The sequence below is a fragment of the Ceratotherium simum genome, chromosome 22 (assembly GCF_057802395.1).
Source record: "Ceratotherium simum simum isolate JZ-2026a chromosome 22, ASM5780239v1, whole genome shotgun sequence".
Lineage (NCBI taxonomy): Eukaryota > Metazoa > Chordata > Mammalia > Perissodactyla > Rhinocerotidae > Ceratotherium > Ceratotherium simum.
In genome coordinates, this window is record NC_141921.1 from 46607215 (window position 1) to 46628895 (window position 21681).

General features: G+C 55.2%; 1 protein-coding gene across 3 annotated transcripts in view; it reads left to right on the top strand.

Annotated features, from left to right (window-relative positions):
- CHD5 (chromodomain helicase DNA binding protein 5) overlaps window positions 1-21453 on the top strand; it is a 61265-nt gene extending 39812 nt beyond the window's left edge. Inside the window, exons 21-42 of one of the 3 annotated variants that reach the window (XM_087446910.1) lie at window positions 1500-1617; window positions 3170-3294; window positions 4395-4626; window positions 4811-4921; window positions 5258-5430; window positions 6261-6435; window positions 6940-7032; window positions 7254-7342; window positions 7665-7798; window positions 8252-8396; window positions 8783-8942; window positions 10621-10700; window positions 10955-11087; window positions 15663-15752; window positions 16392-16529; window positions 16805-16913; window positions 18555-18687; window positions 19085-19280; window positions 20084-20247; window positions 20366-20480; window positions 20583-20636; window positions 21358-21453. In XM_087446910.1, coding sequence (XP_087303036.1) covers window positions 1500-1617; window positions 3170-3294; window positions 4395-4626; window positions 4811-4921; window positions 5258-5430; window positions 6261-6435; window positions 6940-7032; window positions 7254-7342; window positions 7665-7798; window positions 8252-8396; window positions 8783-8942; window positions 10621-10700; window positions 10955-11087; window positions 15663-15752; window positions 16392-16529; window positions 16805-16913; window positions 18555-18687; window positions 19085-19280; window positions 20084-20247; window positions 20366-20480; window positions 20583-20590 — 2721 coding nt within the window. In that variant the 3' untranslated portion in view covers window positions 20591-20636; window positions 21358-21453. Of the gene's footprint in view, window positions 1-1499; window positions 1618-3169; window positions 3295-4394; window positions 4627-4810; window positions 4922-5257; window positions 5431-6260; window positions 6436-6939; window positions 7033-7253; window positions 7343-7664; window positions 7799-8251; window positions 8397-8782; window positions 8943-10620; window positions 10701-10954; window positions 11088-15662; window positions 15753-16391; window positions 16530-16804; window positions 16914-18554; window positions 18688-19084; window positions 19281-20083; window positions 20248-20365; window positions 20637-21357 lie in introns of those variants that run through there. The other 2 variants (XM_087446909.1, XM_087446911.1) reach the window with 2 other exon arrangements.
- The last annotated feature ends 228 nt before the right edge of the window (window positions 21454-21681 follow it).

Sequence of the window (21681 nt, forward strand, 5' to 3'; positions counted from 1 at the left end):
GACAGAGCCACACCCCTCCCAGCCCAGGTGAGCCCGCACACCCGAATCCCAGAACTCAGGACAAAACGGAATCAGATATTCCACAAAACAGTAAGTGAAATCCAAATGAAAAGAATAATAGAAGAGCCTAGGAAAGAGATGAAATAAACGTGTTTAGGATCCTCAAAAATAATGGAGTAGTAGTACCTATAAATCAAGAAGAAAACAAACACAAGCAGGAAGAAGTGAAACAAGAATAATTGGATAGGAAAACGATCTGCATGGAACTGAAATAAAACATTTCAACAGATTGGATAAACTCTTGACACTGGTGAAGAAAACACTGAGGAATGGGAACCTGGCGCTGAGGAATTCCCCCAGAGCGCAGCCTAGAGAGACAAAAATAGAAATGAGAAAGGGCGTGGAGGACACCTCAAGAGGCTCCAGCTGTCATCTAACAGGACTTACAGAAGAAGACACAGAGAAACTGGTGAAGCAGCTGGATTCAGCGAGAGTTTGCAGACCTGGGAAAGACGTGACGTCTCAGATCTGAAGTGCACTCTGAGTACCAAGTAAGAGGAATATAAGCAGAAATAAACGAAGCCCGGGCCGGCTCCGTGGCTTAGCGGTTAAGTGCGCGCGCTCTGATGCTGGCGGCCCGGGTTCGGATCCCGGGCGCGCCCCGAGGCACCACTTCTCCGTCCAACGCGAGGCCGAGTCCCACGTACAGCAACTAGAAGGATGTGAACCTATGACATACAACTATCTACTGGGGCTTTGGGGGGAAAAACTGAATAAATAAAATCTTTAAAAAAAAAAAAGAAATAAACGAAGCCCTTGGTAGACACATCAGAGGGAAACCGCAGCACCTCAGACCTGGTAGCCACAAAGAAATGACAATCAGACAGACTGTTCTCAGACTTCTCATCAGCAACAACAGGTGGCAGGAGATGATCACAAAGTCTTCAATACACGGCGGGGAAAACGCTACTGATAGTTTTATATCCAGCTAAACTCTCTCTCAAGAATGAAGGGAAATGCAGGGTTAGGGATGCTCAGGACGGACTGCCTTTTTCTCCTCGCAGGGAGGAATGAGATCAGGGAAGACATCACAGAGGAGGTGCTGAGTTCCCTGGGCAGTAATGGGGTGGGCATTCCAGGAATTTGGGATGGCTGGGGGCATGAAGGGAGCACTGGGAAGTGAAGCCCCGATGGACTGGGCACCAAGGCCTGTGAGCCTGAAGTGCCAGGGTGAGGAGCTGGGCCTTTATTCTGCAAGAGGACAGCAGGGAGGCTTGTGCTCAGAGTTGTGTCTTAGGCGGATGGCTGGAGGGCTAGTGTGGGGGATGGAGTGACTCCGGGAGTTGAAGTTGGAGGCTGTGTTCTTCTCCAGGAAGCCCGCGTCAGGTCTGCCTGGGGCCCAGCTGTCTCCCCACTCAGCAGGCTGCTCAGTCCTCCCCCAGTTGTTGTGGGGGCCCCTGCTCTGCGGCAGCCCCTCAGGCATCCCATGTCCTCTGCAGATGACCAAGATGCTGGACCTTCTGGAGGATTTCCTGGAGTATGAGGGCTACAAGTATGAGCGGATTGACGGCGGCATCACCGGGGGCCTCCGGCAAGAGGCGATCGACAGATTCAACGGTACCCCCACCTCACCCAGGGGTTCTTGATGGGGACCCCATGAAAGCAGACAAGTCTGTAGGTCGTAACGGCTGCCCCTTACTTTTATTTATTTATTTATTTTTTTTAATTTTATTTATTTATTTTTTCCCCCAAAGCCGCAGTAGATAGTTGTATGTCATAGTTGCACATCCTTCTAGTTGCTGTACGTGGGACGCGGCCTTAGCATGGCCAGAGAAGCAGTGCGTCGGTGTGCGCCCGGGATCTGAACCCGGGCCGCCAGCAACGGAGCGTGCGCACTTAACCGCTAAGCCACAGGGCTGGCCCATGCCCCTTACTTTTAAATGCTAAGAGGAATTCATTCCATGGAACCTCTGGGGGCCTGCTGGTGTGCTAAGGGGCCCAGCAGATAACACCTGTTTGGAACTGAGAAACAGACAAGGAGAAAGGCAGGGGGAGGAGAATATCACCTTTGTTACTATGTGACGCTGGTGCTGAGGGTCTGGCTGGCACCTGTGGGTACTGATAGCAGACAAACTGCCAGTTAGTTACAAGCCGTGCTGGACAGAGCCCACCACGTGCTCCCTGTGGGCCGCTTCCTAGAGGACGGAGAGACGAAGGGCAGGGCCACACACGCCCAAAGTCGCCCAGACTCACCCGTCTGCTCTCTTCCTGGCCTGGGAAGGAGAGGTGAGCGGGGAGAGGCAGTAGCTCTCTCCCCTTGGCAGTGAAGGAAGCATCTGGAGCAGAGAAGTGGTTGGCTGAACCAATGCCCCTTCAGTGGCAGGGTTGCAGCAAGTTGCCACGAGCTCTGCTTCTCTGGGCTCGTGGCTGTTTCCCAGCTTCCACCCTCGGAGCAGGGCTGGGGGCCCGCTGCCCAAACACCCAGAACAGCAATTCCTGTCGCCCACTCATGTCAGACGTAAAGCGAATACAGAGTTTCAGGATCGGAGAGGGCCCCAGCCACACACAGAAGCGGGAGTGGCTGAAGCATCAGGCAGATTGGGGACCTGTTTGTAGCTCTAGTGGGGGCTGGGTCAGTCCCGGGTCACTTACCGAAGGGCCCCACGGGCCTGAGAACCAGTTGGGATTATGTGGGGCGGGGCAGCCTGGGCCCTGGAGCTGTGACCCTGAGCGTTCCCTGGCCTCCCTGACAGCATCATGGGCTGGGGGAAGCCGGGAGGGCATGAAGGACCGAGCTCTCCAGGGGGCTGACCCTCATTAGGGGCTCTGCCCATATTTGCTGGCTGTTTGCAGTGTGGTCTTTGCCCCTCTGGGCTTTGAAAATGGCCGCCTTTCTCATTCTGGCTCCCTCCTGTTGGGTCAGGGTTCAGAGCACAGCTGGTGGCTAAGTGGGGCTCATGTGGGCTGCTCTGTTCCAACCCTGGGCCCCAGGGCTCCTCCGGCTTCCCTGAGGACAGGTGTGGCTGTGGTTGTCTGCGATGGAGCCACACTTCCCGCCCCCCTTCCCTCTGGTCTCCCCTCCTGCCTTCCTGTCTGCCTTCCACCTGGCCCCACCCATACCTCTCTGGGTGTGCCCCTCACTCATCCGGCCTGGTACTCTCTTCCTCAGCCCCTGGGGCCCAGCAGTTCTGCTTCCTCCTCTCCACCCGGGCGGGTGGCCTGGGCATCAATCTGGCCACGGCAGACACGGTCATCATCTACGACTCGGACTGGAATCCACACAATGACATCCAGGTCTGTGGTCCTGACACTGGAACTCTCTGAGCAGACCCCTTACTGCCCCTGGTTCTGTGGCCTTTCCCTCCCCCTATCCTCCAGGCTGTGTGTCTCAGGGCTTCATCTCCCCCTGGGCCAGCCCCATGGGGTCTCAGCCCCAAGAGGGGCCTGGGAGGTGAGTGGAGGCTCTGCCCCGCTCCTCCAGCTCCCCACTGTACAAAGGAGGAGACAGGCCCAGAGAGGGCAGGGGACTGCAGTCCGTCCCATCACCCTCAGGACCAAGGCCATGGAGGGAGGCAGGACGAAGGAGTCCTGGAACCCAGAGAGGCCAGGGAGAGAGAGGACGAGAATAGAGTGGGTGGAGAAGGCCTGTCGCAGGCTGGGGAGAGGAAGAGACAGAGGAGGGTGAGGAATGGGTGGGAGGGTTGGGGGCGCTAGGGGCTCTGGGAGCAGAGACACACTCCAAAGTCCCCTGGCCACTCCACCTGGGGCAGGGACACACACACACGTTGAACACTTACACTCTTAGGGGCACACACACAAACTCATGTCTCATGCACAGGTGTGTACACCTGTGCACAGTCACCTGCACAGATATAATCACATCAGGGTCACGTTACGCAGGGACCTGATGCACAGAGCCTCAGACGTGTCCTCATATCACACCGGGCAGCTTCTCGGCCTTGCCGCCTTCGCAAGGTGGCTGTGTGTCGCCACACGTGGTCTTGCAGTCCCATTAGCAGCTCACTCCCAGCAAGGTGCAGCCCCCGACGCCCCATGACCACCACCTGAGCCCCTGCGCAGTTTCATTACATCCAGCACACTGGCAGCCTGCGCCTTGCACACACCCCTGCACATCTGCAGTCATGCCTAGTTCTACCTGCACAGGCACCCAGGCCCACATGAGACTACACAGTCAGGAAGCGATCCCAGCTACCCCGGTACACACACAGCTACCCCGGTACGTATATACCCGGTGCACACACATCTCCACACACAGTCACATAGCTGGTTCCACGCAGAACATGCTCATGAGCACATGTGCACCGCCCTATGGTGCCCGGCACTGCCCCAACCCTCAATTGAGCCCCGGGTGCTGAGCTGCAGGTTGCCCCCAGGCCTTCAGCCGCGCCCACCGCATCGGGCAGAACAAGAAGGTGATGATCTACCGCTTTGTGACGCGGGCCTCGGTGGAGGAGCGCATCACGCAGGTGGCCAAGCGCAAGATGATGCTCACCCACCTGGTGGTGCGGCCTGGCCTCGGCTCCAAGTCGGGCTCCATGACCAAGCAGGAGCTGGACGACATCCTCAAGTTTGGCACAGAGGAGCTCTTCAAGGATGACGTGGAGGGTGAGCGTCAGGGCTGCCGGAGCATGGGGTGGGGGCTGCTCAAGACACACTCATCCCAGGGCCCGAGCTGCACAGGCACAGCCTGTCTCTCTGCCCCCACACCCTGTCTCCTGGCCAGGGTGGGGAGGACCCCAGGGAGTGTCTCTGGCTGCAGACCTGCAGCCCCTCCACCTCTGCCCTACAGGCATGATGTCTCAGGGCCAGAGGCCTGTCACACCCATCCCTGATGTCCAGTCCTCCAAAGGGGGAGCCCTGGCTGCCAGCGCGAAGAAAAAGCATGGCAGCACCCCGCCAGGTAGGGGCCAACCCAGCCCAGCCCCCGGCCCCTCGTGTGCCTCCAGCGGTGCTCCTGGAGAGGAGGGCGTTCCCCACCCTGCTACACCCGGTCTGTGTTTTGTCGGGTTCCCTTGGCCACCCCTCCGGCCTCTCACTTGGGTGCCTGTGGACGGCCGGGGGTGGGCAGTGGGGCTGATACAGCGCAGGTTCCACTCTCTGGTCACCGCGCTCCTCTGCTGTAGCCCCTGGCGGGGACGAGGACAGATCAATGTCGGGTGTCTGTCCCAGTGGGGGCCCCTCAGCCGGACCTGGGCACCCCGTCCGTCCCCCCACTCTGCACCCTGTCTGCCTCCAGGTGACAACAAGGACGTGGAAGACAGCAGTGTGATCCACTATGACGATGCGGCCATCTCCAAGCTGCTGGACCGGAACCAGGACGCCACGGACGACACGGAGCTGCAGAACATGAACGAGTACCTGAGCTCCTTCAAGGTGGCGCAGTACGTGGTGCGCGAGGAGGACGGCGTGGTAAGCCCGCGGCCCCGCCCCGATAGGCAGGCGGGAGACCGTGCAGTGCGCAACAGCTGCATGGCCCGGCCGCTGCCCTTGCGCACATCCTCAGCCGCGGCCTCCTTGGTGTCCCTGGCTCCAGCCCAGCTTCCCCACAGCTGCCCAGCAGACCTGCAGATGGCCTTGCCATCCCCCTGCGTAGACCCCTGTCTGGGGTCTGGCGTTCAGGCCCCTCCCAGCCCTGCCCAGTGCCCCTCCCACGCCGTGCCTACAGCAGGCCCCCCAGGATCACTCCCTCTTCTGGAACACGCTGCGCTCCCACCAGCTGCACCTTTTCTCTTCTCCACCCAGCAAACTCCATTATCCTCGAAGGGCCAGCTCCTGGGTCTCTCCCAGGTGGTCTCTTCCACTTCCTCCTTAGCTCCCACTGCCCTTCACGCAGGCCATGGTGCTAGTTATCCTTCCACGTGCCAGTTTTCCTTTTGAAACCCGGAGCCTCCTGAGGGCAGAGGTGGAGCTTATTCAGCTCTGTGCTGCAGTGCCTGGTGCAGTGCCAGGAAGTACTTGCGGAGTGAATGAATGAGTGAGTGCGTGACTCCGACAGGGACAGGAAGAGGAAGACCAGCTGGGGCTGGGGTGATCAGGGAAGACTTCCTGGAGTAGGCAGGCTTTCCAGTTCATCCTTGAGCCCCTAGAAGCTGAGGTGTGGTGGAGGCAGCATGAGGCCGCCCAGGGGGCAGAGATCCCACCTGCTGGCCCTGCCCCACCCAGCCCCCTGGTGCCTGTGTCTGCTGGTCACCTGCCCGCTGACCCTGCCCTCACTGGGCCCCTGGCGCCTGTGTCCCCAGGAGGAGGTAGAGCGAGAGATCATCAAGCAGGAGGAGAATGTGGACCCCGACTACTGGGAGAAGCTGCTCCGGCACCACTATGAGCAGCAGCAGGAGGACTTGGCCCGCAACCTGGGCAAGGGCAAGCGCATACGCAAGCAGGTCAACTACAACGATGCCTCCCAGGAGGACCAGGGTGCGTGTCCGGGCGTGGGAGGTGCGCAGGCCCCAAGGCGGAGGGCCTGGGTGGACAGGATTCTGGCAGGTCGCAGAGGGCGTCCCTGTGGCAGGAAGCCCCCGGGGGTGGGAGAGGAGGAGCTGTGTCTGAGTGGCCTGAGCTGGGGCGCGGTAGGAAGGGCTTCTTGGAGAAAGGGGGTTTGGGGGCAGGTTTGGGGTGTTGGGTGTTTGGGGGAACAAGATGGGTAGAGGTCTAGTGACTTCACTGCTAGTGGTGTGACTTGGGCAAGCCTCAGTTTCCCCATTTGTAAAACGTGGATGATAATGGTTTAACACCTTAGGAAATCACCTAAGGTTGTTGGGATTATTAAGTGAGCCCACAGAAAGGACACAGTGGCCATTTTCATTGTCACTGTTATTATTGGGCTGGGATATGGGGGCTTGGTGTGGCCCTGGGTGTGGGGGCCTCGGGCTGGGCTTCTGTTTGCACAGCTCACCCTGCGCCACTCTGCTGGGTCCCCAGAATGGCAGGACGAGCTCTCGGACAACCAGTCTGAGTATTCCATCGGCTCCGAGGATGAGGACGAGGACTTTGAGGAGAGGCCGGAAGGACAGAGTGAGTCTCGGCACTGGTGACCCTGGGCTGGGGCCAAGGCTGTGTGTCCTGCAGCTGATGGCCAGCCTGGGGTTCCCCCCAGGGGTGTCAGGACAGGCTCAAGGGCGGCTTCAGAGGTCATCCTGAAGTGTCCTACTGTCCTGGGGTGAGTTGGTGGGTGGGGTGGGGGAGTCAGGACGCCCCAGGCCCCTCTGAGAGGTTGTGGTGGGGTTGCCCCCCAGGTGGACGGCGACAATCCAGGAGGCAGCTGAAGAGTGACAGGGACAAGCCACTGCCACCTCTTCTCGCCCGTGTCGGCGGCAACATTGAGGTGGGGCCCGCCTGCACCCCTACTTTCCCAGCTCCCCTTCTCCTGATTTATCTCCTCCCCTCTCAGAATAAAGAGCTCACTCTGCTGCCCCCGCCCCGGGGTATGGAGGAGGGGCGGGAGGCAGGGGCTGGGAGCTTGCCCAGGGTCAAATGCCAAGTAGAGGTGAGGCTGGGGCTCCCCTGGGTCTGGGCTCCACCCTCTGGTCCTGCCCCAGCTGGCGGCCCTGTCTTCTCCCAGTCCCCTCCCTGCCTCCTCCCCTCCCCTTCCCCTTCTCCCCTCCCTGAGCTCTCTGCTCCCCGACCCTGCCCCCTGCCCCATCCAGGTGCTGGGGTTCAACGCCCGGCAGCGGAAGGCCTTTCTCAATGCCATCATGCGCTGGGGCATGCCCCCCCAGGATGCCTTCAACTCCCACTGGCTGGTGCGGGACCTTCGAGGGAAGAGCGAGAAGGAATTTAGGTAAAGGGGCTGAGGTGGTGGCCCAGGGTGTGGCCGCCCACCCTGGAGTGGACAGACTTCGGCTGGGCGAGCCGGCATAACTGGCAGCATTTCTGCTCCCACCAGGCCAAGGGTGTCTAGAGAATCCACTACCGTCTGGTCTTTGGGTGGCTGGGCTCCAGGCCTGGGCAGGGCTGATTTGTGGGAATGCTGACCAGCCACCTCTGCCAGACCAGCTGGTGTTAAGGGCAGTGAGAAGCATCTGGGTTATCCAGGGCAAGGGCTGTCCTAAGCGGTCCTCTGCCAGGGGAGGCCCCCTCTGTCCTTCCCCAGGGGCCTGACCCAGCAGGCTTGGTTGGGAGGCAGGTAATGGATGATGATTCCAGCCAGGAGGTCCCCTGGGGGTCCTGCCAACCCTCACAGAGGGTTTTTGCCGGCCCCCCATTCCCTGAGCCCCAGTTCCCCCCACCCCAGAGCCTATGTGTCCCTCTTCATGCGGCACCTGTGTGAGCCGGGGGCTGACGGCGCGGAGACCTTCGCGGACGGCGTGCCCCGCGAGGGCCTCTCGAGGCAGCATGTGCTCACGCGCATCGGGGTCATGTCACTAGTTAGGAAGAAGGTGGGTGAGTAAGCCTTTACTAGGCCCTTCCTGGTGGCCGCCTGCAGCCCTGGCATGCCTCTGGGGTGTCACTGGTCAGAAGGCAAGTGCCTGGCTCAGTCACACAGCTACCCAGGGTCTGAGCCAGGCCAGAGGGACTGCCTCTCTGGGTGGGGGTAGGGGGGCTGGAGGCCAGGATGGCAGGTCACAGGGCAGAGGACACACAGGGAGACTGGGTGTGGGTGGGGCCAGGCATGGGGGTTTGCCGTCAGAAGTGCCTCTGGCTTGGCCAGCCTCAGGTGGAGGTGGCACCCGCCCCCAGCTGGATACCCCCAGTCCTCAGGCTGCCCTGAGGTCCATAGACCTGAGCTGCGACCACCTCCCTCCTTCCCCCATACTTGCCCCAGGTCCAGGAGTTTGAACATGTCAATGGGAAGTACAGCACCCCGGACTTGATCCCTGAGGGGCCCGATGGCAAGAAGCCGGGCGAGGTCATCTCCTCGGATCCTACCACGCCGGTGCCCGCCAGCCCTGCCCACCTCCCACCCGCCCCGCTGGGTCTGCCAGGTCTGGGCTCCAAGGAGTGGGGGAGGGCACCTGGGTCCTGGGAGGTGGCAAGGCCCCAGGAGACCCCGAGTCCTCTGCACACCCCACAAAGGACGGCCTCCCTTCCCCCTGAAGCTTCTGCTTGCGGAAGTGTTGCTCTTCTGAGGGTTTTTCTTTTTAATGACAGCTTTGAGATGTGATTCCCGTACCACAACATTCAGTCTTTAAAAGCATACTCTTCAGTGGTTTCTAATATATTCACGGGGTTGTGCAACCATCACCTCTGTCTAATTCCAGAACATTTTCATCACCCGAAAAAGAAACACATAGCAGTGTGTTTCTCCCCATTCCTTCTCCCCCACCCCGCCCTAAGCCCCTGCCAACCACTAATCTACTTTCTGTCTCTATGGATCTGCCTGTTCTGGACATTTCATGTAAATGAAATCATACAATATGTGTCCTTTTGTGTTTGGCTTCTTTCACTCAGTGTAATGTTTTCAAGGTTCGTCCATGTTGTAGTGTGTGTCAGTGCTTCATTCCTTTTTATGGCTGGATAATATTCCATTGTATGGATCCACCACATTTTGTTTATCTGTTCATCAGCTGATGGATTTTGGGTTGTTTCTTCTTCCTGGCTATTGTGAATAATGCTGCTATGAACATTTGTGTTCAAGTTTTTATGTGGACATATGTTTTCGTTTCTGTTGGGTATGAGCTAGGAATGGAATTGCTGGTTCGGATGGTGTAATATTTTGAGGAACTGCCCAACTCTTTTTTACAGGGACTACACCATTTTACATTCTCCCTAGCAGTGAATGAGGGGTGCAGTTTTTCCACATCCTCACCAACACTTGCTGTCTGACATTTTAGTTAAAGCCATCCTAGTGGATGTGAAGTGGTGTCTCATTGTGGTTTTGATTTGCATTTCCCTGCTGGCTGACCATGTTGAGAATCTTTTCATGTGCTTCTGGGCCATTTGTGTATCTTCTTTGGAACAATTTCTTTTCAGATCCTTTGCCCATCTTTCATTGAGTTGTTTGTCTCCCGTTGTCTTTGATCCATGTGTTTATTTGGACAAAGCATCTTCTCTCAGTTGACCCTCTCAGGTCTGGGGCAGACCTACCTCTTCCCAGGTGACAGGTGAGGCCCTGAGAGGCTCGGTGCCTCCGAGGACGTCCTGCTTCCAGGCATGGGTGTGCCCTCTGGAGGTGGACACGCCTGGGTTTCTTTCCTGGCCCTGAGTGACCTTGGGCAAGTCATTTACCCCCGTGAGCCCTGTTTTCTTGTCCACAACGTGGGATGGAATAGTGCCCACCTCCCGGGGCAACTCAGAGCACGTGAGTCACCAGCACTTTGCAGTGTGTCAGGAACTGACTTAGCATGGAGGAAGCACACGGCCAATTGGTCATCCTAAGAGCCAGGACCACAGCCAGACGTCCTGGCTCCCAGTCCGGGCCTCCCCCCACCTCATGTTTCTGCTTCCAAATGGGAGGCTGTGCTCTGGGCAGCCCCCCTGTCCTGTCAGCCCCTGGCCTGGGCTCTCTGGCTCATGTGGAGTCCTGTCCTTCTGGGGGTGCCTGACCCAGATGGAGCCTCCTGAAGGCCAGACCCTACCTCTCCTCTCTGGAACGCCACTGCCTGCCTTTTCCCCCTCCTCGCCCAAGCCCGCCAGTCTCACCTCCTTCCCTTGATCTTTCAGACAAAATGGAAGGCCAGCTGGGCTACATGGAGGAAAAGGAGCCAGGGGTGCAGAAGCCAAAGAAGCCTCCAGAAATCCCAGTATGGAAGATGCTGGTGTCTGGGCCCCTGCTGGGTGTGGGGTGGAGGTTGGGTCTGGGGGCCTTCTCAGGCCTTGCCCAGGCAGCTGGAACCCAGGCCTCCTGGCTCCAAGTTGAAGCCTCTGGGTCTGGGGGAGCAGGTTGGGAGCAAGCGATGGGAGCCAGGAGAGTGCGTTCCCAACCCAGTGCCCGTTCTCCGCCCTCCATGCTGTTGAGGACCCAGGCCCTGCAACTCCCCTCATCTGTCCTCCCTAGGCCCTGGCAACTGCCCTGGACAGAGTGGAGGGTGAGGACAAGCACGAGAGCTCAGATGGCAAGGAGAGAGCCCGAGAGGAGCGACTGGAGGAGACAGAGAAGGATCAGCCCTCCCCAGAGCAGCTGCCCAAAGGTGTGGCTTCCCTCCATCACCCACCCCAACGTGGTCTCTGGTTTCAGCAGCCCTGGGTCAGAGAAGGGCAGGCAGACTGTACTCTGCTGTTGCTCCCTGGCTGAGTGGTGGCCTGTGCCTTGCTCTGTCCTAGTGTGATAGGCCCCAGGGTGAGGGGAGAGCTAGGGGCTCAGGTCTCTACACATGGGCTCTAACTTTCCCTACCACACGCAGTCTGGAGGTTATTAGGCTGTTTTTCTTATTAGTGATTTCTAACTCAATTGCATTGTGGTCTGAGTACATGCATCTGTATGGTATTGTTTCTATATCATGTCCTTAAAACCTGTTGTCTGGATTAATATGGTCTGATTTTGTAACTGCCCATGTATGCTTGAAAAGAAGATCTTTTCTCTAATCACTGGGTGTAAGGTTCTAAATATACGCATTAGATTGTTAGTTAATTCTTGTTAATTATGTTGTTAAAATTTTTTACATCATTACTCATTTTTGGTTTGCTTTGATCAGTCAAGTCTGAGATTGTGTTTAAATCTCTCACTATGACTGTGGATTTGTCTCTTTCTCCTTATAAGGCCAGATTTTGCTTCATATTGTTTGAGGCTGGGTTGTTAGGTGCATATTGGTTCAAGTTTTTTATGATTTTCTAGTGAAGTTTTATATAATGACCCACTTATCCCTCCTGATACTTTTTGCTTTAAAGTTTATTTAGGCTGATTAGAATCAATCTTACTTTTGTTTAGTATATTTTCACTATATGTTCAGTATATCTTTTTCTATCCCTTTAAAAAATGTACATATTTAAAACAACTTTATTGTGATATAATTCACATACCATACATTTAATGTGTATCATTCAATGGTTTTTAGTATATTTAGTATATTTAGTATATATAGAGTTGTACAACCTTGAGCACAATTAATTTTAGAACATTTCATCATTCCAAAAAGAAACCCTATACTGATTAGCAGTTACTCTCCATTCCCTCCTCCCCTTAACCCCCAGCAATCACTAACCCACTGTCTGTTCCTATGGATTTGCCTGTTCTGGACATTTCATGTAAATGGAATCATAAAGTATATGCCCTTTTGTGTCTGGCTTCTTTCCTTTAGCATAATGTTTCCAAGGTTTATCCATGTTGTATCGTGTATTGGAACTCTGTTCCTTTTTATGGCTGAGGAACATTCTGTGGTGTGGATAGAACACATTTTGTTTATCTGTTCATCAGTTGATGGATATTTGGATTGTTTCTAGTTCTGGGCTATTGTGAATAATGCTGCTATGAACATTTGTGTTCAAGTTTTTGTGTGGACATAGGTTTCAGTTCTCTTCGGGGATATACCCAGGAGTGGAATTGTTGGATCGTATGGTAACTCTATGTTTAATAGTTTGAGGAACTACCAGATTGTTTTCTACAGCAGCTGCACCATTTTACATTCTCAACAGGAATGTGTGAGGGTTCCAATTTCTCCACATCCTTGTCAACACTTGTTATTATCTGTCCTTTGGTTGTGCCATCCTAGTGGGTGAGAAGTGGTATCTCAAGTGGTTTTATTTATTTATTTATTTTTGTGAGGAAGGTCAGCCCTGAGCTAACATCCATGCCAATCCTCCTCTTTTTGCTGAGGAAGACCGGCTCCGAGCTAACATCTATTGCCAATCCTCCTCCTTTTTTCCCCCTTTTTCTCCCCAAAGCCCCAGTAGATAGTTGTATGTCATAGTTGCACATCCTTCTAGTTGCTGTATGTGGGACACCGCCTCAGCATGGCCGGAGAAGTGGTGCGTCTTTGCGCACCCGGGATCTGAACCCGGGCCGCCAGTAGCGGAGCGCGAGCACTTAACTGCTAAGCCACAGGGCCAGCCCTCAAGTGTTTTTAGTTTGTATTTCTCTTCTGCATAAAGATGTTGAGAATCTTTTCCTGTGCTTATTGGCCTTTTGTATATCTTTGCTGGAGAAATATCTATTCAAATCCTTTATGCATTTTTTATTTGGGTTATTTGTCTTTTTACTCTTCAGTTGTATGATTCTGTTATAGATACATATTCCTTATCAGATATGTGATTTAGCAAGTATTTTCTTTCATTCCTTTACTTTTAATCTATCTGTGTAATGATGTTTCAGGTATATCTCTTGTAAACAGTGTATAGCAGGAATTTGTTGTTTTAAATCTAATCATAGAATCTCTATGCTTTAGCTGGCAAGTATAATCTCTTTACATTTATTGTAGTAGCTAGGTATTTGGATGAATTTCTGCTCTCTTATTTTGTGCTTTAGAGTACCCTTGCTTTTTCTTCTTTTTTCTCCTTTCCTGCCATCTTTTGGATTGATCAAATTTTCTTTATATTTCGCTTTTCCCCCTCAACTCCTCTGAAAAGTTTATAGTCAATGTTATTTTGTACTTTTAAATTTGTAACATGTATCCCTTCTGAATACTGTAAGGGCTGTAGACAACTTTAGCTCTAACCCACTCCCCTTCTGTCTTCCATGTGCTGTTGCCCAGTGTTTTAATTCTCCAAATTTGTTATTGTGCTTATTTCTAGATCTTTAATCTTTATTTAGATCTTCCCACATTCTTAGCAGTTTTGTGTTTGCTTATTTGTTGGTCATTGCTCTGTTCAGTGTCCTTCTTCCTAAAGTACACCCTGTAATGGTGCTTTCAGGAAATTTCTGTGGATGGCAAACTCTCTCATTGTGTTACTTTTCCTTTACTCTTGAATAATAGTTAGCAAAATTCGAGGTGGGATAGGAGTTTTCACTCAGCACTTGGAAGATGTTATTCCTTTTGTATTCTCGCTTCCGTTGTGCTGCTGAGAAAGATTGCTCTCAGGGTGATTGTTGCTTCTTTGTAGGAAATCTGCCTTTTCTATCTTTTCTAACATTGAAAGACCACTTTTAAGATATTCTGTTTGTTTTTAGTCATGTGCAGTTTCACTACAATGACATTTTTATTTATCCTGCTTGCAACCGACTGTGATTCTTAAAGCTGAGTATTATGTCTTACATCGATTATGGGCAAATTCTCAGTCATTCCCTCTTTGAATATTGTCTTTGCCCCCATTATATTTATTTTCTTCTGGTATTCCTATTACTCATCGATTCATTCATTCATCCAACAAATATATGTTGAAGGCCTGCTGTGTGTTAGGTGCTGTCCTAGGCATTGGGGACACAAGCAGTGAACCAAAAGAGCAAAGTCTTCCATAGAATTTGTACTCTAGTGGGGGAGACAGGCGATCAGCAATAAACAGAAGTGCGTCTTGTTCAACAACAGACACCAAATGCGATGCAGTAAGGAAAGCAGGGTGCAAGGTTAGCGAAAGACGGGGGCTGACGTGTCCTTCACCTCTTCATTCTTGCTCGTTTCCTGTGTCTCTGCCAGACTTTTTGAATTGTCCTCAGATCTGGCTTCAGTCTCTGCTTTCTTTCTATAGCTGTTTTTAACCCACCCATTTGCATCATTTTGTATGTCTGCAAAACAAATTATTATAAATTTAGCTGCATAAAACAGAACCCGTTGATTAGCTCACAGTTCTGTGGGTCAGAGTCTGGTGTGGTGTGGCTGGGTTCTCTGCTGAGGATCTTGCAAGACTGAAATCAAGGCATTGGCTGGGCCAAGTTCTCGTCTGGAGGCTCGGGGGAAGAATCTGCTTCCAAGCTCATTCTTGATGGCTGACTTCAGCTCCTTGGGGTTGGGGGAGTGAGATTCCTCTTTCTTGTTGGCTGTCAACCGGGGGCCGTTCTCAGCAGCTAGAAGCCACCCAGGTTCCTTGCCACAGGGCCCACTCTGCCTTCAAGCCAGCAATGGTGCACCCGATCCCCCCTCTGCCTCACATCTCTGACGTCCTCTTCTGTGACCAGTCCGAGAAAACTCTGCTTTTAAAGGATGTGATGAGGTCAGGCCCACCCTGATAATCCCCCTCATTTAAGGTCACCTGTGTCTCTTCACATGACCTGCTCACGGGAGTAGAATCCGTCACATCGACAGTCCCGACGAGGACTATACAAGGCTTGTACTCCAGGGCCAAGAAGTCTTGGAGACATCTTAAAAATATGCAGTGAAAATGTTTAAAATGTTAATGATTGTCTATTTCATTTCTAGAAGTTTTATCTGGCTCTTTCTAAATTTTTCTTTTTTGGACTCATCTTTTCCTGTGGGTTCTCTTCCTTCTTTTCTCTCTCTCTGGCAGATGAATAGTTGTTTCTAAGTTTTGTTTGGGGGCATCTTCATCAGGGATTGTTTGATCCCTAGGAATCCCATGTCACCTGGGTAGCAGGAATGTCACCCCTCTATTTCCAGAAGCCCAGAGCCCAGTGGCTGAGACTGCGCCTTGAGGAGTTTGCGGGGAGGGCTGCTGCTGGGATGGGGGTGAGAGGGAAGGGGTAAGCTGATGAGTGGGTTGGGGGAGGTCTCTGCCCCCCGCCTGCCTCCCCAGAGGAGCTGTCCTCAGTGGCACCTGTTGGACTCCTAAAATGATAGAATTCTGTGTGTGGCTGAAACACAGTTGGAAAGCCACCAGCCCAGAGTCCCCTCTGTCCTTCCTGGGCTCCTCCCAACTCCTGAACACCCTTTGTCTTGCAGAAGAAGTGCTTCCTGAGAAGGAGAAAATTCTGGACAAGCTGGAGCTAAGCTTGATTCATAGCAGAGGGGACGGCAGCGATTTCAGGCCAGGTTTGGGGCTCTTGTGTGTGCTCTGTCCTGTGTCCCTTGGTCTCTTGCAGGTGCCACCTGGACCCTGTTGGGTCTCCTGCAGCCTCCTAGGCACCATCCCCTGGGCCCTAGTCCCCGATTGGACCTGGTGGGTGGGAGCCTGGACTCCCAGCCCCTCACAGCACTGTGGCTTTCCCCACTCCCCACCTCACCCCCTGACCTCTCCTGTGGCCCCAGCCAATGCCAGGAGGAAGGAGAGCTGGTCATAGAGCTTGGCCTGGAGCACTTGGGGCTCAGCTAGAAGCTTTGTGTACCTCCAGGTGCTAGAATGTTCTGGAACAGTCATTCTCAGATCAGACCCCTAAGACAGTACTGCCATCCTTGAACATACGCTGCACTTTTCGTAGTACTCTCCTGCTGTCCCCAGGTGGTCCTGACTGGGTAGGGGAGGGGCACTTGGGCTTGGAGCCAGCCCTCCCTGCTCAGGAGGGAGAGAGGGGGCTGCTGGTCCGTGTGTCTAAGATCCCTCTCGGCAGGGAGCCCCCGAGGACTGGGGGATGTGTTTCCTGCTTGCCTTGGGGTCCCCAGCACTGGGCAGAGAGAGGCCCCTGGGCAGTAGGTTTTGGAGGGATGGATGAATGTGGGTCTGTCCTGCCGCAGATGACACCAAAGCTGAGGAGAAGGAGCCCATCGAAGCACAGCAAAATGGTGACAAAGAAGATGAGGAGGAGGGGAAGAAGGAGGAGAAGAATGGGAAGTTCAAGTTCATGTTCAACATTGCAGATGGGGGCTTCACAGGTATTGAGGTGGGGCGGGGGCCGAGGGCTGCGGCAGTTTGTGTCACAGGCTTCCTGACTGTATAGGTCCCAGGAGTCTGGGCTGATGGTTATTTTATACTGAAGTGTGAATGGTTGATATAAGTCCGTTGTATAACCTGTATTAGAACACTAGAACACTGAACCTCCAGGGGTTAGGAGATGGTAGGTAGTGAGGGAGAGGCTTTCCTAGGCCTACCTCTGTGTGAGGGACTAGGGGGGCACCTCTCATTCTGCTCCCCTTGGCTGGCTTCTCAGAGCTGCACACACTGTGGCAGAATGAGGAACGTGCCGCTGTGTCCTCGGGGAAAATCTACGACATCTGGCACCGGCGCCATGACTACTGGCTGCTGGCGGGCATCGTGACGTATCCTTGGCTAGGCCAGGCTGGGCAGGACTCAGGCCTGTTCCTCTGTGGACCTCAGGGAGGGACGTGGGGTGTGTGGGGTGAAGAGTCAGGAGCCAGCACTCCTGACCAGGCACCGAGGACCCTCCCCTGGTTATGATGACAATGATGATGACAACGATGAGGACCATAGCGGCAGCTTGTCCCTTTACACTCAGTGCTCGCTTCCTCCTCACAGCAACCTTCCAAAAGGGGCACTAATATGATCCCCATTATACAAAGGAGGAAACGGGTGCTCAGAGAGGCCAAGTGACTTGCCCAGGGACACACAGCTAATAAATCACAGCCCGTCCATCTGACTCCACAACAAATGCTAACTCCTACACCATACGGAGCTCCCCTCCTCCCAGTAATGACACCCGAAGGGTGCTTCTCCGTTTACAGAGGGCTTTCATTCATTCATTCATTCTTTATTGATCACCTCCCATGTGCCAGGCATGGAGGATGCAGCCGTGAACAAAACAGCCCCAAATTCCTGTCCACCTGGAGCTGACATCCTACTGGGGGTGGACGGTGAGCGCCATGAGTTAGCGAAGCCTGAGGTTCAACGGAACATGATAAAGCAGGCAAGGGGCGTTGGGGGCTTTGGGGTGGGGGTTGCATTTTCCAGTGAGATGGTCAGAGAGGGTCACATTTGAGCACAGACCTCCCAGAGGCAAGGAGAGAGCCACACAGCTGCCTGGGGAGAGCCCCCAGCAGAGCCAGCCTTCATGACAGCCTTGAGTGGGGCTGGTTATTATAACAGGTGGAGTGTTGTAGAACGGAGTTGGCAGACCTTTCCTGTAAGGGACCAGAGAGTGAATATTTCAGGCTTTGCAGAGTGACTGCCCCACTCTGCCACCCCAGCAAAAATAGCCACAGGCAATGTGTAAACCAATGAGCATGGCCGTGTCCCAGTAAAACTTTCTTTACAGAAATAGGCCATGGGCTGGATTTGGCCTGCGGGCCATAGTTTACTGACACCTGGGGTGAAGGTTAAGGTGTTTGGCCCTGGCCTGCCTGGGTTCAGATCCTGACTCTGCCCCTCACTAACTGTGGGTCCTCGGGCGAGGCGACTTTATTGTGATTCCTTGTTCCCTCTGGAGACTCAGGGGGAGGATCCTTCCATGCTCCTTCCAGCCTCTGGTGGTGGCCGTCAGTTCTTGGCATTCCTGGCTTGCAGCCGCTGCATCCCTCCAGTCTCTGCCTCCTTTGTCATGTCACCTTCTTCCCTGGGTGTCTGTGTTCAAATTTCCTCTTCTTACAAGTCATTGGAATAGTGCCCACCCTAACCCAGCATGACCGCTTCTTAACTCAGCTATATCTGAAAAGACCCTATTTCCAAACAAGGTCACAGTCACAGGTACGGGGTTAGGACTTGAATGTTTCCCCCGCCATGGTTGTTGGGATGAAGGAGTTAACATGGTGAAGGCTCAGTGTCATGTCTGGGTCCCTGAGGGCACCTGTCAGTATCTGCTGATTGTCACGTCATGGTCAACGTGCTTATCTTGCAGCCAAGGTTAATGACTTGCCCAAGAGCACACAGCCAGGACTCTGAACCCCGGGCTGGTCCCCCCACCCCCTGCCCATGGCCAGGTTTGCCCTTAACAGTGCCCCACCCAGGCACGGCTATGCCCGCTGGCAGGACATCCAGAACGACCCCAGATACATGATCCTCAACGAGCCCTTCAAGTCTGAGATCCACAAGGGCAACTACCTGGAGATGAAGAACAAGTTCCTGGCGCGCAGGTTCAAGGTCAGTCCTCGGCAGGGCCAGAGGCAGTGGGGGAGGGGGCTGCAAGAGGGGCAGGTTACACAAGGGCCTGGGGCAAAGGAATTAGTGAGCAGCGACCCCCTCCTCATGTATCTGGACTTGAGCCCGGCTGTCCGTGAAGGGAAGTCCTTTAGTCAGTCAAATAACAGGGTGCTGGGTCCTTGCTCTGGGCCAGGCCCCATTGGGTGAGTGTCCCTGCCCTGGGTGATGGGTGCAGAGAACCCAGCTGGGTGAAGGCCCCAGGGGTTGCCGAGATCAGGCGAGGTTGGCCTGCTGGGTGGGAATGTGTCCTCCCTCCCTCCTTTCTGCCAAAGCCCTGGCCTGGGGGGTTGCTGATGGAGGAGGGGGCCGGCCAACACTCAGTCCCCCCGCCCCCCAGCTGCTGGAGCAGGCACTGGTCATCGAGGAGCAGCTCCGGAGGGCTGCATACCTCAACATGACCCAGGACCCTAACCACCCAGCCATGGCCCTCAACGCCCGCCTGGCCGAGGTGGAGTGCCTTGCTGAGAGCCACCAGCACCTGTCCAAGGAGTCCCTGGCCGGGAACAAGCCTGCCAATGCCGTCCTGCACAAGGGTGAGCCAGCCCCTCCCAGCAGGCCGGCCCACCTCTTTCCTCCTGCCCCGTGGGTCCTCGGCCGTTGATGAGGGCGCTGAGGGGCGCAGGGGCTGGGGACAGAATGTCAGCCCAGAGGGCGTACCTCCTGGCCAGGATGGGACCGTCCGTTGTCCAGTCCTTCAAGCCCTGACAATATGCTTTAAATACGTGATGTCTTTAATTCTCATAATATCTATCAGTGGTGAGGTTTATTATCCCATTTTAAAGATGGGGACATCGAAGCTCAGGGAGGTGAAGTAATTGCCCAAGAGCTCCTAGATTCAGACTTTTGACCCTTGTGCTCCAAATCAGGAAGCTCCCAGGCTGGTTGGGGGGACTGGGATGTGCCAAGCCCAAGCTCACGTGAGAGTGCCTGGACTTGCTGGCCCCTGCTCTGTCGGGGAGATGTTTCCTGAGGCAGCTCTGCCTGTGAGCCCTCACCCTGTCCCCAGCGGTGGCCCAAGGCTGCAGGCCTCTCTGGGAGCCAGGAGGCTGGCTGAGGGCCTGGAGGGCTGCCCCATGTTGGGTCAGTTTCTGGCTCTCATCTCTGCAGCCCTCGGGCCCCGGGGAGAGCTCTTTGGAAAACCCGGCTCTTCTCCCAGTTGGCATCTCTCGGCTTTGCGGGCCTTGGTGGGGGCGGGGGCGGGGGGGGAGCGCCCCGGGGAGGGGAGCGCCCCCTGGAGTCCACTGTCCTGGGAGTGTGGTGACACACCCTTACAAACAAGCACCAGCCTGGGCTGCCTGCAGCTCAGCCCCTCCCCTCCCCCACCTCCTTCCCGCAGTCCTGAACCAGCTGGAGGAGCTGCTGAGCGACATGAAGGCGGATGTGACGCGCCTGCCCTCCATGCTGTCCCGCATACCCCCGGTGGCCGCCCGCCTCCAGATGTCGGAGCGCAGCATCCTGAGCCGCCTGACCAACCGAGCCGGTGACCCCACCATCCAGCAGGTCAGGTTCGGCCACGCCCTGGGCCCAAGTCCCCCTCACGCACGTCCTGGGCGCCCCGGGTTGGGACTTGGGTTGGGGTGCGGGACTGCGAGCTTTAAACCTGAGTCCTTGCCTCCAGGGCGCTTTCGGCTCCTCCCAGATGTACAACAACAACTTTGGGCCCAACTTCCGGGGCCCTGGACCGGGAGGGATTGTCAACTACAACCAGATGCCCCTGGGGCCCTATGTGACCGGTAGGTGCCCGTCTGCTTCCGGGCAGCATGAGCAGGGTGCCTGCGGGCCCCGCCTGCCCGCTGCCACCCCAGGCAAGCCGAGGTTGTCTCTCTCTTGGACAGATATCTAGCCGTCCCCGCGACTATTCTCCGTTGCAGCGCTCATTTCCACCTGAGGTAAGGCCGCTCCTGGGTGCTCTGCTGTGTCCCCCTCGGCCTGGCAAGTGAGGCCTGGCCAGAACCAGGCCTGGTCCATGCGCTGGATTCACACTCCTGAGCCTTGGGCCCTTCACTGCCTCCTGGCCCTCCCAGGGTCTCACCCACTTGCCTGGAGACCCTCTGGCCTGCCCGCCTCTGCCCTGGGAACGTCTCGGTCTGGTGTGTCTGCCCAGGCTTCCAAACACTTCCCTGGGAGGCTGGGAAGGTGGAACACAAAGGGCGTGCTCCTGTGTGTAATGTGTGTGTCTGTGTGCACACATGTGACAATGTGCACCCGTGTCCATGGCAGTGAGTCAGGGACCATTGCCCCCAGTCTCCACCGTTCTTCCTCCACTCTCTGCTGGATGGTGGGCGCCCCAGGGCATCACCTCCCCTCTCACCACCCCCACCCTGCCAGGACCAGGAGGGCGGCTTGGGGTTGAGGGGGGCCTGTCACTGGCTGGAGAGGGGAGCTTATTCCTGGGAAACCACCAGTTCATCCTGGCCTCCTCCACCCTGGTGTCAGCCCCCACCAAGCCAGCACTCTGGGTGTGCCGCACCCTGGCCCGCAGCCTGAAGCTGGGCGGTCTCAGCGGGGGAGCCCCTGCGGACTGTCATTGGCTGTGACAGGTGGCGGGTGCTCCTCCCCCGGTAGAGACCTGGCTGCCCAACCTCGTGACCTGTGATCTGCCTCTTGCAGCCACGCCTGCCGGGCCGCCTGCTCGACTCCCACAGGAGAGAAAAGCTACCGCATTTTTAGGAGCCATGCCACCTCGGGACAGAAAGGGAAACTGAGTAATGCTGTCACATGGGGGACAAGGCCCTGCTCGCCTGGGCCAGAGCCCAGATGTGCCACCGCATCATAACACGAGTGTTCCACACAGCATCACACCCACACCACACCAGGACGTGTCCCTTGGTCACCTTTGCCAGAACGACTTCTTAGAAGAGATTCCATTTATTTGTACATCTTTTGCACTTTCCTACTGAAGACTTGAACGCGTTTGTCTTGATAAAAATTGAG